Source organism: Trachurus japonicus, chromosome 13 (assembly GCF_045865225.1).
Source record: "Trachurus japonicus isolate A0001 chromosome 13, Traja_1.0".
Taxonomy (NCBI): Eukaryota; Metazoa; Chordata; class Actinopteri; order Carangiformes; family Carangidae; genus Trachurus; species Trachurus japonicus.
In genome coordinates, this window is record NC_140919.1 from 9,726,742 (window position 1) to 9,741,140 (window position 14,399).

General features: G+C 41.4%; 1 protein-coding gene across 1 annotated transcript in view; it reads left to right on the plus strand.

The window, feature by feature from the left end:
* phldb1b (pleckstrin homology-like domain, family B, member 1b) overlaps positions 1 to 14,399 on the plus strand; it is a 146,956-nt gene that overhangs the window by 90,416 nt on the left and 42,141 nt on the right. Inside the window, exons 9-11 of the mRNA XM_085796635.1 lie at positions 7,490 to 7,801; positions 10,061 to 10,207; positions 11,975 to 12,112. Of these exons, the coding sequence (XP_085652761.1) occupies positions 7,490 to 7,801; positions 10,061 to 10,207; positions 11,975 to 12,112 (597 nt within the window). The remainder of the gene's footprint in view (positions 1 to 7,489; positions 7,802 to 10,060; positions 10,208 to 11,974; positions 12,113 to 14,399) is intronic.

A 14,399-nucleotide genomic window follows, 5' to 3' on the forward strand; every position in this document is an offset into this window, starting at 1 on the left:
TCAGGGGGTTTAAATGGCTGCACACACACACACACACACACACGCACACTGCTCCCCCCCAGGAGCTGCGACTCCAGTGGTTTCATCTGCAGCTCCGTGTCAAACCACCAGGCTGATTCTATTATGATGATGATGATGATCCAGAGGGTTTTCTGCTGCGGCTGTTTGATGCTCAGGAGGAAGAGAAGAGAAGAATAATAATATAATAGAGATGTTCCTCTGTTTGTTGCTCCTCTGGGACTCGAACACGACCAATCCTCCCAGGATCAGAGACGTGTGCAGACGCCTGCAGACGTGTGAGGAGATGAAGAACATGTTGAACTTCCTCTTCCTCGTCTTCCTCCACGTGAGAGTTGTGTTTACACCTGTGACTCAGGTGGAGGGAAACACAACACAGCTGTTCACTGGAGAGGAAGAACCTCAGAGGAGGAGGAGGAGGAAGAGGAGGAGGAGGAGGAGGAGGCATTAAAGAGCCCCCAGGGCAGAGAGAGAGAGAGAGAGAGACCAGGAGGAGATGGAGACGAGTGGAGGATGAAAACAGACGAAGAGTAAAACGAAGAGAGAGAGGAGAGAGAGACTTCGATGTGCAGGAGTTCATGAGGTCATCTGAAACTGCTGCACGTTCAGCAACTTTAAAGGTTCAGAAGTGGCCGTTTGTCCTGTTTGTCGCGCATCCTTCTACGAGTTTACCCGAGTAAGGAAAACAAATCTGATTGGTCGTTATCGAACGGGGGGATATTCAATGTTTGGGGCGAGACCGAGCTCGGTGTGTGTGTGCAAGTGTGTTTAGCTAACGTAGCTAACTGTTAGCTAGTAAGCTTTTTTTTTTTTTTTTTTAATATATATATGTATTTTATTTCCAATAAATTAACACAAAGGATACAACAACAAAAAAATCCATCCTGAAACAATATCAATGATGGGGTGACTCATACAGTTTCTTTCTTTCTTTCTTTCTTTCTTTCTTTCTTTCTTTCTTCTTTTTTGTTTTAAGACAAACAAAGAAACAAAATACAAACAAATAAACAAACAAACAAAAAATCTAAATCAATAAAAAAAAAGAAGTGAAAAAGCAGCAATCTGTCTTCACTGACATTAGTGGGTATTTCCACATATATGTGCTTACCTGCACAGACATACACATAGTCAAACATACACATAGATTTTACAAAGATACATACACACATAGCTAGTAGGCTTGCTACATTATAGCTTGCTAACTTAGCTAGCGAGGCTAAGTGTTGGAGCGCAGTGATCCCACTTTCATCCCGGATTTACTCTAAAATAGAATTTTGCACAAAGTTTGGGCTGCATGGTCTGATAGATGAGTTATTACACTAATGTTAAGACAGACTGGGCTCAAAATCAAGTTTATTTTCTGAACACCTTTAACAAAACCACCAAAACAAACAGTTCTAACAGATTTAACGACCGTCCTGAAGGAGGAAGAAGAACTAGGAGTTTTTTTGTTTTATGGCAAAGACAACTCTACACTGCACTTCTGTGTGTGTGTGTGTGTGTGTGTGTGTGTGACATTGCCGGTGGTTTCAGACTTGTGACTTGGCGATGACACGGAGGCAGATTTAACTGTTCCCAGATCAGCTCAGACAAGAACTGTGTTTGTGTTTTTGTGTGAGACGTTCAGGTTCATCATTACATCATTACATAATAATAATATTATTATTATTATTATTATTATTATTGGCTGAATGACTGAGCGTTGCCGTGGAGTTTGACCTCCTGCAGGCTGGCATGTGTGTGTTTGCTGGTTTTAATGGACTCTGTTTGTCCTTGTGCTTTTTTTAATGTGGTCGACTCAGTTGGAGAGTTTCTCTCCTCTCAGGCTTCATCTGCATCCTCCTCCTCCTTCCTCCTCCTCCTCTTCCTCATCTTCCTCCTCTTCTTCCTCTCGTCTCATTGGCTCATGAGCTAAATCACCGGTCAGACAGGTGAAGTGTCTCTTCATCACTTCGTCTCCTGTCTGTGGTGGTTTCTATCAGACGACCGGGTCAGAACCTGCAGCTCCTGTTGCCTGTTCTTCTTTATTTAATATTTCTATGTATCAGTTTATTTAGCAGAAACAGTTGGCATCAACACACTTCACTGCAGATGCTTCAGAGTTCATGGGATGCAACTGAAAGGGAAAAATCCATCAAATGTGGAAGTTCATCTTCAGAGGCTTTCTCCTAAAACCTGAAAAACTAAAACTACATAACAACTAGTCAACAAACTAAAACTCGTTGAACTCACTAAAACCAAACGAAATAAAAAAAGCCGAAACACAAACTGAAAAACGAAATAAAAATAAGAATAATCAAACTAATAATGAAAACCAATGAAAATCTTAACACTATAATAACCTTGAGGCAGGAGGTGAGGATGTCATGTCTGATTGGTGGAGCTCAGACCCGTCTGTGTCCAATCGGGTCGTCCTGTGCTGTATAGAGGATTAACACACTGACCTGTCATACCACGCCGTTCCTTCTCTGTTCCTTCTCTGTTCCTTCTCCGTTCCTTTACCGTTCCTTCGCCGCTCCTTTACCGTTCCTTCGCCATTCCTTTACCGTTCCTTCGCCGCTCCTTTACCGTTCCTTCGCCATTCCTTTACCGTTCCTTCGCCGCTCCTTCGCCATTCCTTTACCGTTCCTTCGCCGCTCCTTTACCGTTCCTTCGCCGCTCCTTTACCGTTCCTTCGCCGCTCCTTTACCGTTCCTTCGCCATTCCTTTACCGTTCCTTCGCCATTCCTTTACCGTTCCTTCGCCATTCCTTTACCGTTCCTTCGCCATTCCTTTACCGTTCCTTTGCCATTCCTTTACCGTTCCTTCGCCATTCCTTTACCGCTCCTTCGCCGCTCCTTCGCCACTCTTTTACCGCTCCTTTACCGTTCCTTTGCCATTCCTTTACCGTTCCTTTGCCATTCCTTTACCGTTCCTTCGCCATTCCTTTACCGCTCCTTCGCCGCTCCTTCGCCACTCCTTTACCGTTCCTTCGCCGTTCCTTCGCCATTCCTTTACCGCTCCTTCGCCGCTCCTTCGCCACTCTTTTACCGCTCCTTTACCGTTCCTTTGCCATTCCTTTACCGTTCCTTCGCCATTCCTTTACCGCTCCTTCGCCGCTCCTTCGCCACTCCTTTACCGTTCCTTCGCCGTTCCTTCGCCATTCCTTTACCGTTCCTTCGCCGTTCCTTCGCCATTCCTTTACCGTTCCTTCGCCGCTCCTTTACCGTTCCTTCACCATTCCTTTACCGCTCCTTTACCGTTCCTTCGCCGCTCCTTCGCCATTCCTTTACCGTTCCTTCGCCGTTCCTTCGCCATTCCTTTACCGTTCCTTCGCCGCTCCTTTACCGTTCCTTCGCCGCTCCTTTACCGTTCCTTCGCCGCTCCTTTGCCGTTCCTTCACCTCTCCTTCGCCGCTCCTTCGCCGCTCCTTCACCTCTCCTTCGCCGTTCCTTCACCGTTCCTTCTCCGCTCCAGACGTTCCTCCAGCCTCTGATCATAAAAATTCCTCTGACGTTTGAATGCACCACACGAGGAAACGAGGTCACGCTGATCATGTCGACACGGATCGAGTTGATTTACTACATCTACGTTTTGTTTTTTTTAATTTGTGAGTGTCAGTCTGTCGCTGGCTCCACCACCACAGGTTCGATTCCCCCCCGGGGCCGTGGAGACGAGACGAGACAGGCGTGAGAACGCTGAGTGGTCTAATCTCTGTGTCTTAGTGTGTGTGTGTGTGTGTGTGTGTGTGTGTGTGTGAACGTGGCAGCAGATGTTGAGTGGGAGTTGACTGGGACTTCAGGGAGAAAATGTTTGAAGTTTTGACTCGTTCTGCGTTCACTCCCACTCACTGAAACACCACGTGGTCCCAGATTACAGGTTGAGAAGCTGCAGCTCTTCCTCCTCTTCATCATCATCATCATCACGATCATCATCATCATCATCATCATTATGCAGATGCTTCCTCAGCAGGAGGCCACAGGGTTTATCTGTGCAACTCACACAGTCGCTTTATCTCTATCTGCTGTTAAGGAGGAACTCTTTAGGATTTCCACCTTAAAGGGATAGTTCAACAGCAGAGCCGTGAGCAGCTCAGAGCTACGCTACGGAGGCTCATGGGATTTCTTGGTTTCCCTCATCAAACTCATCAAATACACAATCCAACAACTCCACAACGCTCTGGTGGACAAGTTGTGACCTGCACATTCACCACGCTATGAGATAATAACACAACGTTACCAGACAGAGTTGTTTTAGAGGGAAATACAGAGACTGCTTGATGAAAAACTGTCCCTGAAGGCAACGCACATCAGCGGTTTTGCATGAATTTGCAGTCTCTGTATTTCCCTCTAAAACAACTCTGTCTGGTAACGTTGTGTTATTATCTCATAGCGTGGTGAATGTGCAGGTCACAACTTGTCCACCAGAGCATTGTGGAGTTGTTGGATTGTGTATTTGATGAGTTTGATGAGGGAAACCAAGAAATCCCATGAGCCTCCGTAGCGTAGCTCTGAGCAGCTCACGGCTCTGCTCCGCCGTTCTAAAAACAGCTTGCACCGACAATTAAAGGTAACAAACCTACTGCTATGACTATAGGGATTATGGCAATGGGCCAATTTGCCAAAATGTTGAACTATCCCTTTAACAACGAGCAGCACATTCAGGTTTAATGGAGTTGTGTTGATTTATTAGTTCAGAGTCGACCCTGTTGATCCAACACTTACACATGTTTAACTACAGATTAGATCCAGGCTTCATTCAGTTGTGTAACGACATTAAAACTGCTCCAACCCGTTCTCCGGCTGCTTGTCGGACCAGTAAAACATCTGGATAGAACTTTTTTTTTCATCATGAAGTTATTAGCGTCACATCTGACGTCCTCTCTGAGTTTGTTCAGAAGGAACAGAACATTTAATCCTCCAGGGCGTCGACTCCACTCTGCTCTATTTTGGACATTTTTAGTCTTTATTCATAGTTAAAGACACAGACGGTAAACTGAGGACGTACGATCTCAGATAGGAGTTATAAATAAATATATATTTATATATACAGTCAGTATATATATACATGTCAGTGCTGCCAGGACACAGTCTGCATGGTACACACTGTACCAGGTGAACCACGACATGAAACATGACCTGTTGTTTTATTAAAGGAACAAACAGTAAAATACACTAAAAATCACAGCATTTGAGGTTTAAGATACCTATCTATCTATCTATCTATCTATCTATCTATCTATCTATCTATCTATCTATCTATCTATCTATCTATCTATCTATCTATCTATCTATCTATCTATCTATCTATCTATCTATCTATCTATCTATCTATCTATCTATCTATCTATCTATCTTAGATGGTTGCATTTGTAACATACAAGGTAAAAAAAAGTAGAAAAATATGCAAAAATAGAGATATAAAAACGATGAAAAACAAACATATAGTTGTGTTTTGTACCAAAATGTTTCAGGAATACCGTATATATATATACATTTATTTACAAGAATAGAATAAAAATATATTCACAGTGTTGGTAGTTGTAAGGCATAAGAAAGTATTGCTCAGACGGGGGGTGTAGCTACAGCAGCAAGGTGCAGTTTGTACACAACAATGGAACTGTTGGACATAAATAATAAATACATAAATAAACAACAACTGTAAACAGTGTGAATACAGGCTAAATAGAATAATGAAAAAAAAACCTCTAGAGATGTGTGAAAAGTGCAAAAAACAAAAGACATGAATGTTGATGAAGCTTCAATCTCTGTTTCCCGTTGCTACGGCGCCACATGTCCGTCCTCTGTCTGATTAAACATCCCAGTGTGACTCTGGGTCTGATCCTGGACCAGCGGAGCCGCCGCAGACAGACAGCAGCTGACACGTAGAGGTCAGAGGTCACACGGCCTGCTCTGCTGTGTGTGGAGCCCCAGAGGCCTTTGACCTTTGACCCCTCACAGTGACAGCTGCTGGGCGACCAATCAGAGAGTCTGAGAACGGCTGCGTTGTTTCAGCCGCCAGACTCTGAGTCTGAGGCGCCGGCTAAAACATCAAGGATCTGGATCTGTAGTTTAACATTTACCACTGAACCAGGGTTTATAGCATGCTTATCATATATATTATCTATATATATAGTATATAGCTGCAACAGTTAATCGAACAATTATCGATTATTAAATGAATCGTCAACTATTTTGATAATCTAATAATCGGTTTGAGTAGTTTTTTTTAAAGAAAAAAAGTCAAAATTCTCTGATTTCAGCTTCTTAAATGTGAATATTTCTGGTTTCTTTGTTCCTTTATGACAATAAACTGAGTCTCTCTTTGGTTTGTGGACAAAACAAGACATTTGAGGACGTCGTCTTCTGATTTGGGAAACACTGATTGATGTTTTTTAACATTTCGACGGGAACGTGCATCAGCAGTTTTACATGAATTTCCCTCTAAAACAATTCTGTGTGGTAACGTTGTGTTATTATCTCATAGCGTGGTGAATGTGCAGCTCACAACTTGTCCACCAGAGCGTTGTGGAGTTGTTGGATTGTGTATTTGATGAGTTTGATGAGGGAAACCAAGAAATCCCATGAGCCTCCGTAGCGTAGCTCTGAGCAGCTCACGGCTCTGCTCCGCCGTTCTAAAAACAACATGCTCCGACAATTAAAGGTAACAAACCTACTGCTATGACTATAGGGATTATGACAATGGGCCAATTTGCCAAAATGTTGAACTATCCCTTTAAGTGTATAAACACTATAAAATAAAATTAGTTTGGTTTTTGTAGTCTTATAATTCTTCTTTTATCTGAACACTAGATGTGATGGTTTTCCCTCTATTTTACACACTGGACCTTTAAGATGTGGAGAAAACCCCACTTTAACATATAAAACCTCTGTCTGATGAAGAGTAAAAACCAGCGTCATCATCATCATCACACCCGTCCAGGGAATAAATCAGTGTTGCCTCACTTCCTGAGATGAAGTTACATGTACATACTGAAACTTTAACATGTTTGCACTGAAGCTGAGGGTGTTTAAGTTTATAAATATGCAGGGATGTCGGATAATATCGGCCCGATATCAGCACAACAATGAAATATCTGTCCAGATCGTTATTGTTTTTTCTGTCCATTAATGAAAACGTGATGACATAATGCCTGGATTTCACAATAAAAGCAGGAATAACGTGTTTATTCCCAACAGGAGACACGCGATGTGGACTACAATTAGTTTTGGTGGAAAAAATATATCGGTATCAGATAAAAAATCTCTTCAGTCTCTTGTGCATACAAACTGTATTGACCCAGGTTTCAGTCCAGTGCAGGTAAAACTGTATTTCTGCTACTTGTTCCGTCTGACCCTTGACCTCCGTCTGACCCTTGACCCCCGTCTGACCCTTGACCTCCGTCTGACCCTTGACCTCCGTCTGACCCTTGACCTCCGTCTGACCCTTGACCTCCGTCTGACCCTTGACCTCCGGTGTCTGTGTGTTTCAGGAGCGTCAGCGGCTAGAAACCATCCTGAACCTCTGCGCCGAGTACAACAAAGGAGAGAGTCTGGACCCTCTGGGCTCGGCCCGGTCCGGCTTCCCCGACGGCGCCGCCGCCACCGGGCGGAGACCGTCGGTGGAGAACGTCCTGGGAGGGGGGACGTCGGCGTCGTCGTCGTCCTCGGCAACGCTGCGTCTGGCCCAGCGGCTGAGGGAGAGCGACGACGAGAACCTGAAGGAGGAGTGCAGCAGCACGGAGAGCACGCAGCAGGAGGTGAGGACGTCTCCGTCTGCCGCGCTGCACAACGGAGACAGACAGGTCAGACACAACCTCTCTCTCTCTCTCCCTCGCTCTGCATGTCGCCGTGGAAACAGCATGAGCTCTTCTCTCAACCAGAGCACTGCAAAAACTAAAAATCTGTCCAAGAATATTTGTCTTATTTCTTGTCAAAATGTCTCATTTCTAGTCTAAACTAATCTCTTTCCACTTAAAATAAGACTCATCACCTAAAAATTAACTTGTTTTTAGATCATTTTCACTTGTTTCAAACTAATTTTCACTTGAAATAAGTAGAAAAATCTGCCAGTGAAAGCAAGTTTTTGTGCTTGTAATAAGAAAGAAAAACTTCCACTTATTTCAAGTGAACATCTGCTTGATAGAAGTAAAAAGTGTCTAAAAACAAGTTACTTTTTAATGTGATGAGTCTTATTTGAAGTGTAAGTAGATTTGTTTTGACTAGAAATGAGACATTTTGACTAGAAATAAGACAAATACTTTATTCTTGGTATGATATTTGAGTTTTTGCAGTGAGGAACCAGACGGATGCTGAGCAGAGAAACACATCAACACCATGCTCGGTCCAAACCGTCGCCACGTTTCATGACAAATAAAAACACACACACACATGAGCCGAGTTCATGCATTTGAATCATCAGCAGGATCATCATAATAATAATAAAACTGATAATATAATAATAACTCACAGTCTCCACAGTGCAAATCTAAACAATTCAGTTGAAAAAAAAAAAGAAGCTGCACATGCAGGTTCCACCACGTTTATAAACTTTTAACTAGTGCTGTCAAAACAATTAAAACTTTTAATTGCGATTAATCTCAGAATTAATGGTGATTAAGCGCTTTTTTTCACTTTTTTTTTGCTCAAAGTAACAGAAACTCAGTGTATTGTGTTGTGGCAAGATGAAAAATGAAAAGTAGAAGCAACATCCAGAAAGCAACGTCTGTTTTTAGTGTAGGAACACGAGGTCTACTTAAATATTTTTTATACATAACAGTACATATCTTTTTGTTTTTTTATATATTTATATTCTTGTACATATTAAATCCTTTATATTTCATTCCTTATACTGTTACAAGAGAATTTCCCACATGTGGGATCAATAAAGAGTCTTATTCAGTCTTATAACGCACTGACTCACCACAGAGACCTTGAACTCACCACGGAGCAGAATGATGATCTGCCGTTAGAAGCGTGTTTACGTTGATTCTAACATTTACCAGTAGCCTCATGATATGGTACTGTATGAAGTGTTATAGCTGCTGTTATGTGGCGTCGCATAACTATATGTTTCAGCCCAGAGCCATGACTGAACACCGGCAAGAAAAAAAAAAGGAAGCTTGCAAAAAAAGTTGCAAATAACTTGCGATAAAATAATTAGATAATGCAAAACTTTGACAGATTGGCCTGAGATCCTGCATCCTGAGATGAAAGCAGCTGCTGTGAAGCTGCAACATTAACACATGAAGAACGTGGTGTTGAACCATCCAATCACTGCTGTGCAAAACAAAAACATCCACAATCCGAATATTACTGTTAATATGTGTTGTATTAATGAAGAACAAACCATCGGCTTCATCTGCTTCCTGCTCCTCATCTGTTTCTGCAGCAGCTCCTGCATGAACCAGTCTCCTCCTCCTCCTCCTCTGTGTTTGCTGTGAGAAGTGTTTTTGCATTAAGCCTCCAACATAATGATATAAATCTGAATTAATCTGAATGAATAGTCTTTAAAAGTCTGACTTCATTTAGACCAGAAACACAAACTATGGAATTAAAAACAGTAAAACATAAAATAAACAGAAGAGAAGATGTTGACCTCATTTAATCCGTTTATCTCACTGTAAAAATTCAAAAACTTACCAAGAATATTTGTCTTATTTCTAGTCAAAATGTCATTTCTAGTCAAAATAAATCTAATTATACTTAAAATAAGACTCATCACATTTAAAAAGCAGCTTGTTTTTAGACACTTTTTACTTCTTTCAAGCAAATTTTCCACTTTAAATAAGTAGAAAAATATGACAGTGGAGCAAGTTTTTCTTTCTTATTACAAGCACAAAAAACTTGCTTTTACTGGCAGATTTTTCTACTTATTTCAATTGAAAATTAGTTTGAAACAAGTGAAAATGATCTAAAAACAAGTTAATTTTTAGGTGATGAGTCTTATTCTAAGTGAAAAGAGATTAGTTTAGACTAAAATTGAGACATTTTGACAAGAAATAAGACAAATATTCTTTTTGCAGTGCTTTGTTTATTTATCTTTATTTCCTTGGCTCCTGCAGCACGAGGACTCGTCCAGTTCGGGCAGCTCGGGTCGTCTGGAGCTGGGCTACCTGGTGGACGAGCGAGTTCGAGTCCTGGCTCGGATCGACGAGCTGAAAACACGACTGATGGAGCTGGAGCAGCAGCTGCAGGAGTCCAAACAGGAGGTAGAGACACAGACAGAGACAGAGAGAGTGGTGCAGGATACTTACTGGGCCTCATTCACCCACATCCTCTGAAGTATTTTATTAAATTCCTTCTTAAAGGAGACATGTCATGCTGTTAGAACATCCTCACAGTGTTATAATGTCACATGTCCATGCACTGAACCTCTGCAAAGCTGCACAACATGAGCCAAGACGCAGCGTTTCACCAAGTGGCTGCACAGCGTGACCTTTCTTGACATCTGTACGAGACAACTGAGGAGTTTTAGGAGCTGAGAATCACACAGAACTCCTCTGTAGGTGTTCAAGACTGACACAACGGTCAGAGAAAAGCAGTAAAATATGCAGAATATGTCTCCTTTAAGTCGTTCTGAAGAAGTTTCTTAAGAAAACTCTGCAGAAATGTTCGTAGGTGTGCTCTTAGTTTGGTGAATCCCATCTCCTTGTAAGTTGAGAGCACATATGGTGATCCTAGTTAACACAGGATTAACAGGTAAACGCCCCGTCAATGCCCATAAAAGGGCGTGAGACGCTATGAGAGAAGTTGAAATAGTCAAACAACCATCTGCAGAGGGAGCGACAGACTTCAGTGGTGCTGAAGAGCTGCTGCTGCAGGAAGTGAGACAATAAACCAGCTGTTATGTTTAATAGCATCAGTGGTGGATTCAACAGAGAACAGAAAATAAAGATATACTATGGGATGCATGAAGAGCGAACAACTGACCAAGTAAAGTGAAAGAAAGTGTTGTCAAAGAAGAAGAGAGCTGCAGTCATATCATCATATATCGATGGCGTGGTGATTCCCAACAGACATAACTGATGTGAATTAAGTGTGTTTACTGTTTTTGAAGAGACGGCTGCATAAAATTAAAAAAATTAAAATTAAAAAATCATAAATGATAAGAAAACTATTCAAATTCAAATCATTTAATATTATATAACTGCGTAATGAGCCTAAGTTGGCTCTTTAGTGTGCTCTAAGAACAAATCCTGGATAAGAAAACATTTGTGAATACCACAACCTCCGTAAAAACTGCGTAAGTACAGTAAAGAGTTATATTACTTAGAAACAGCTCATCTTCCCACCTACGGACTCATTTACTGTTGTAGGTCAAACTGAGACGTCAGCAGAAACCAGAGACTTAATCCAGTTAAAAGTTCTTTGTAGTTGCTTTAAATCATATACTGTTATACAACTGCAGAACAGAAGAAAATGCAATAATCAATTATTTTGCGCAGCATCAGCTCTGAAATGTGCGTAAGTTTGCTTTTTTTTTTTTTTAATAATATTTTTATTAGTTTTTTCAAGAGAAGTTTAACAGCACAACATAAAGGGACTGTGCACGAAAAAACATATACAAACATAGACATGATAACAATAAGAAAAACAAGAACAAAAAACAGACAAACATTTACATTGCAGTTGCGTAAAATGAAAAAGAAAAAGATTAGTACATTATGGTGGGCTATGTGGCAAATGTATACACGATGTTAAGTAGTAAAAGTCCATTACATCTGGGGTGCATTAAGAAAAGAGGAGAATTAAAGCCTATTTCTAATATAGTCCATGAACGTAAGTTTGCTTTTGAGTGTGCGTAGAACTTTTGTTCTTAGCTATAAGAACAAATCCTGGATGAGGAAACATTCGTGAATATCACAACCTTTATAAAAGCAGTTCATGAACGAGGCCCAGAGTGTTTTTCTACAGAGTCTGAGGCGTCTCTGTGTGTGTGTTTGTGTTTGTATTGAACACGTTGCCGGTCCCTGCAGGCGGAGATGGAGCGGGCGCTGCTGCAGGGCGAGCGGCAGGCGGAGCTGGACCAGATGGAGGCGGAGACCGACGTCATCACGCAGCTGCAGCACAAACTGGACGAGCTGGAGAACGCCATCCAGAGGGAGAAGGACAAGGTACAGACACAGACACGTTGTCTTCTTCTGGTTATTATCATACAGGAAGCTGCTGAGGTCATGTGACATCATCCAACACACACACACACACACACACACACACACACACACACTGCCTGTGGTTTCTCCTCCATGTTCGTCTCTACATTCAGTCTTGTTTCTTGGACTATGAGGATTTAATTTATTTTCCTACAGACGATCAGAGAGTTAAAGGGACAACGAGGAGTTTTGGAAAGCAAAGTGTTCTCATACTACATGAGCCTCTGCGCCAAAAATGTTTTCATTCATCAAGAATTAAAGTCAGAGATTGGAAGACGATCACATACCGTCGTAGTTCCGACCATAAACGGAGATTCGGCGGCGTTATTCTCATGACTCGCCACGAAACCGAAAGTAAAGAAACGCTGGTCGGCTCGCCCAGCATTTCCACCACCACTAATAATAACAAAATAACGATAGAGACAAAACCATATATTTATAGAAAATGGGCCCATTAACAAGTGTGGGTAACGTAGATTCATCCACATTAATATGAGACTTTTTTACTGTCGCGGAATTTTTCGTTCTGCCAATGGAGAAACTCCTCGTTGTCCCTTTAAATGATGAAATGGAAACAAAGGAGTGGATTTTAGATTTTCCCTCCTTCTCTTCCTGGCATGTTTTCACCGTAGTGTCCAGTCAGATCTCACCTGTTTCCTCCTCCTTCTCCTCCTCCTCCTCTCTAACTAACTGATCCATTAACCTTTAACCCTCTCTCTGCCTCCTCAGCTCTTCAGGTCACTGAGTCTTTCATCCACGTTTCCTCCTTCCTTCCTTCCTTCCTTCCTTCCTTCCTTCCTTCCTTCCTTCCTTCCTTCCTTCCTTCCTTCCTTCCTTCCTTCCTTCCTTCCTCATCTGTTGTCTTTGTTTCTGTCGTAGTGCACCGACTGCAACAGACTCTTTTTATTAGAGGGAGTTTCTTCTTTTCTTTTACCAACATCAACACTACGATGCTCACACAGTCACACAAACAGGAAGTGGAGAGAAAAGAAAACAGATTTTTGTTATTAAACTGTTAAAATCAGCTTTTAAGTTGAAATGTTTTGGTGAAGCAGTTTTGTTTCCTTTTCTCTTTTAATGTGAACCTGAGTTTGAATTGTGTGTCCTATGATCAACAACATGTGAGTTTATTGTGGGAAAGCCCTCTGAGGAACTTGACCGTTAATCAGTCAAACAGCCGCAAACTAAACCAAACGCTACGTTGTTCAGGTAAAACAGACCATAATACATACTGTATATATACACAACACATTTAACTGTTAATGACAGTTTACAGAGTTTATTTAAATTCAATTCTGTTATTACTAAAGTTTAGTTTGATTAACTGGTGAATAATCTCTGCTAATTCAACCCAGCTGCTAAATTCAATCTATATAAGTGAAACTGTGACTACTGTGTCGTTACTGGAGTTCATATAACGACGGTTAATCTGAGTAAAAAACACTTCAATTATTTCCTATAGATGACCTAACAAGTAACTCTCTTTTATTGTGACCAGCCAAAGACACACCTGTACAATAATCTGTACCATCAACATCTGGATGAGCCACATCTGTCAGGTGGATGGATGAGGAGAGATGTTGATTAATAACACATTAAAAAAGTAGAAAATAAAATAACTTTTAGATCTTTAAATTAAACTAAAGAAAAAAGTGTTGTTTATATTTTTGTTTGTAAAAGTCTTTAATGAAACTGTGGCTCTACAACAAACAATGTAAAGTTTATTTTTGGTATTAAAAAAAGAAAAGAGAAGAGAAGAGAAGGAGTGAGGCGTGTGTTTCCTCTGAGCTCTGAGCCCAGACAGCAGAGGAGCAGGTCGACGTCCTCCAGGACCCGCTGCCTTCACACTTCAAAACACAGAGGGGAGAAGGTGAAGGTGTAAAAAAGAAAAAAAAAAGAAAGAAAAAGAAGCCACTTTTGTTCCAGAAACAGTGAAGTTAAGTTGTTATTGATTCCTGAGTTTGGAAGTGGAGCAGCGCCCCGGAGAGATGGAGATGTTCCTACTGTACTTTACCCCAGACAGCGTCACTCACTTTATAAACTAAATGTTTAGGGCCAGAGAAGAGTTCAAGTCGATTGTAAAACAGTTTCCTCACAGGTTTATTGTTTGAATGAGCCACGTTTACATACATGTGAGTTTATTATTATAATCTGATTATCATCATTCTGGAAATTCGGAAATTCCAACTTCACTGTTTGTTGAGCTACATGGACCATGGATGCCTGTACATCTATCTATCTATCTATC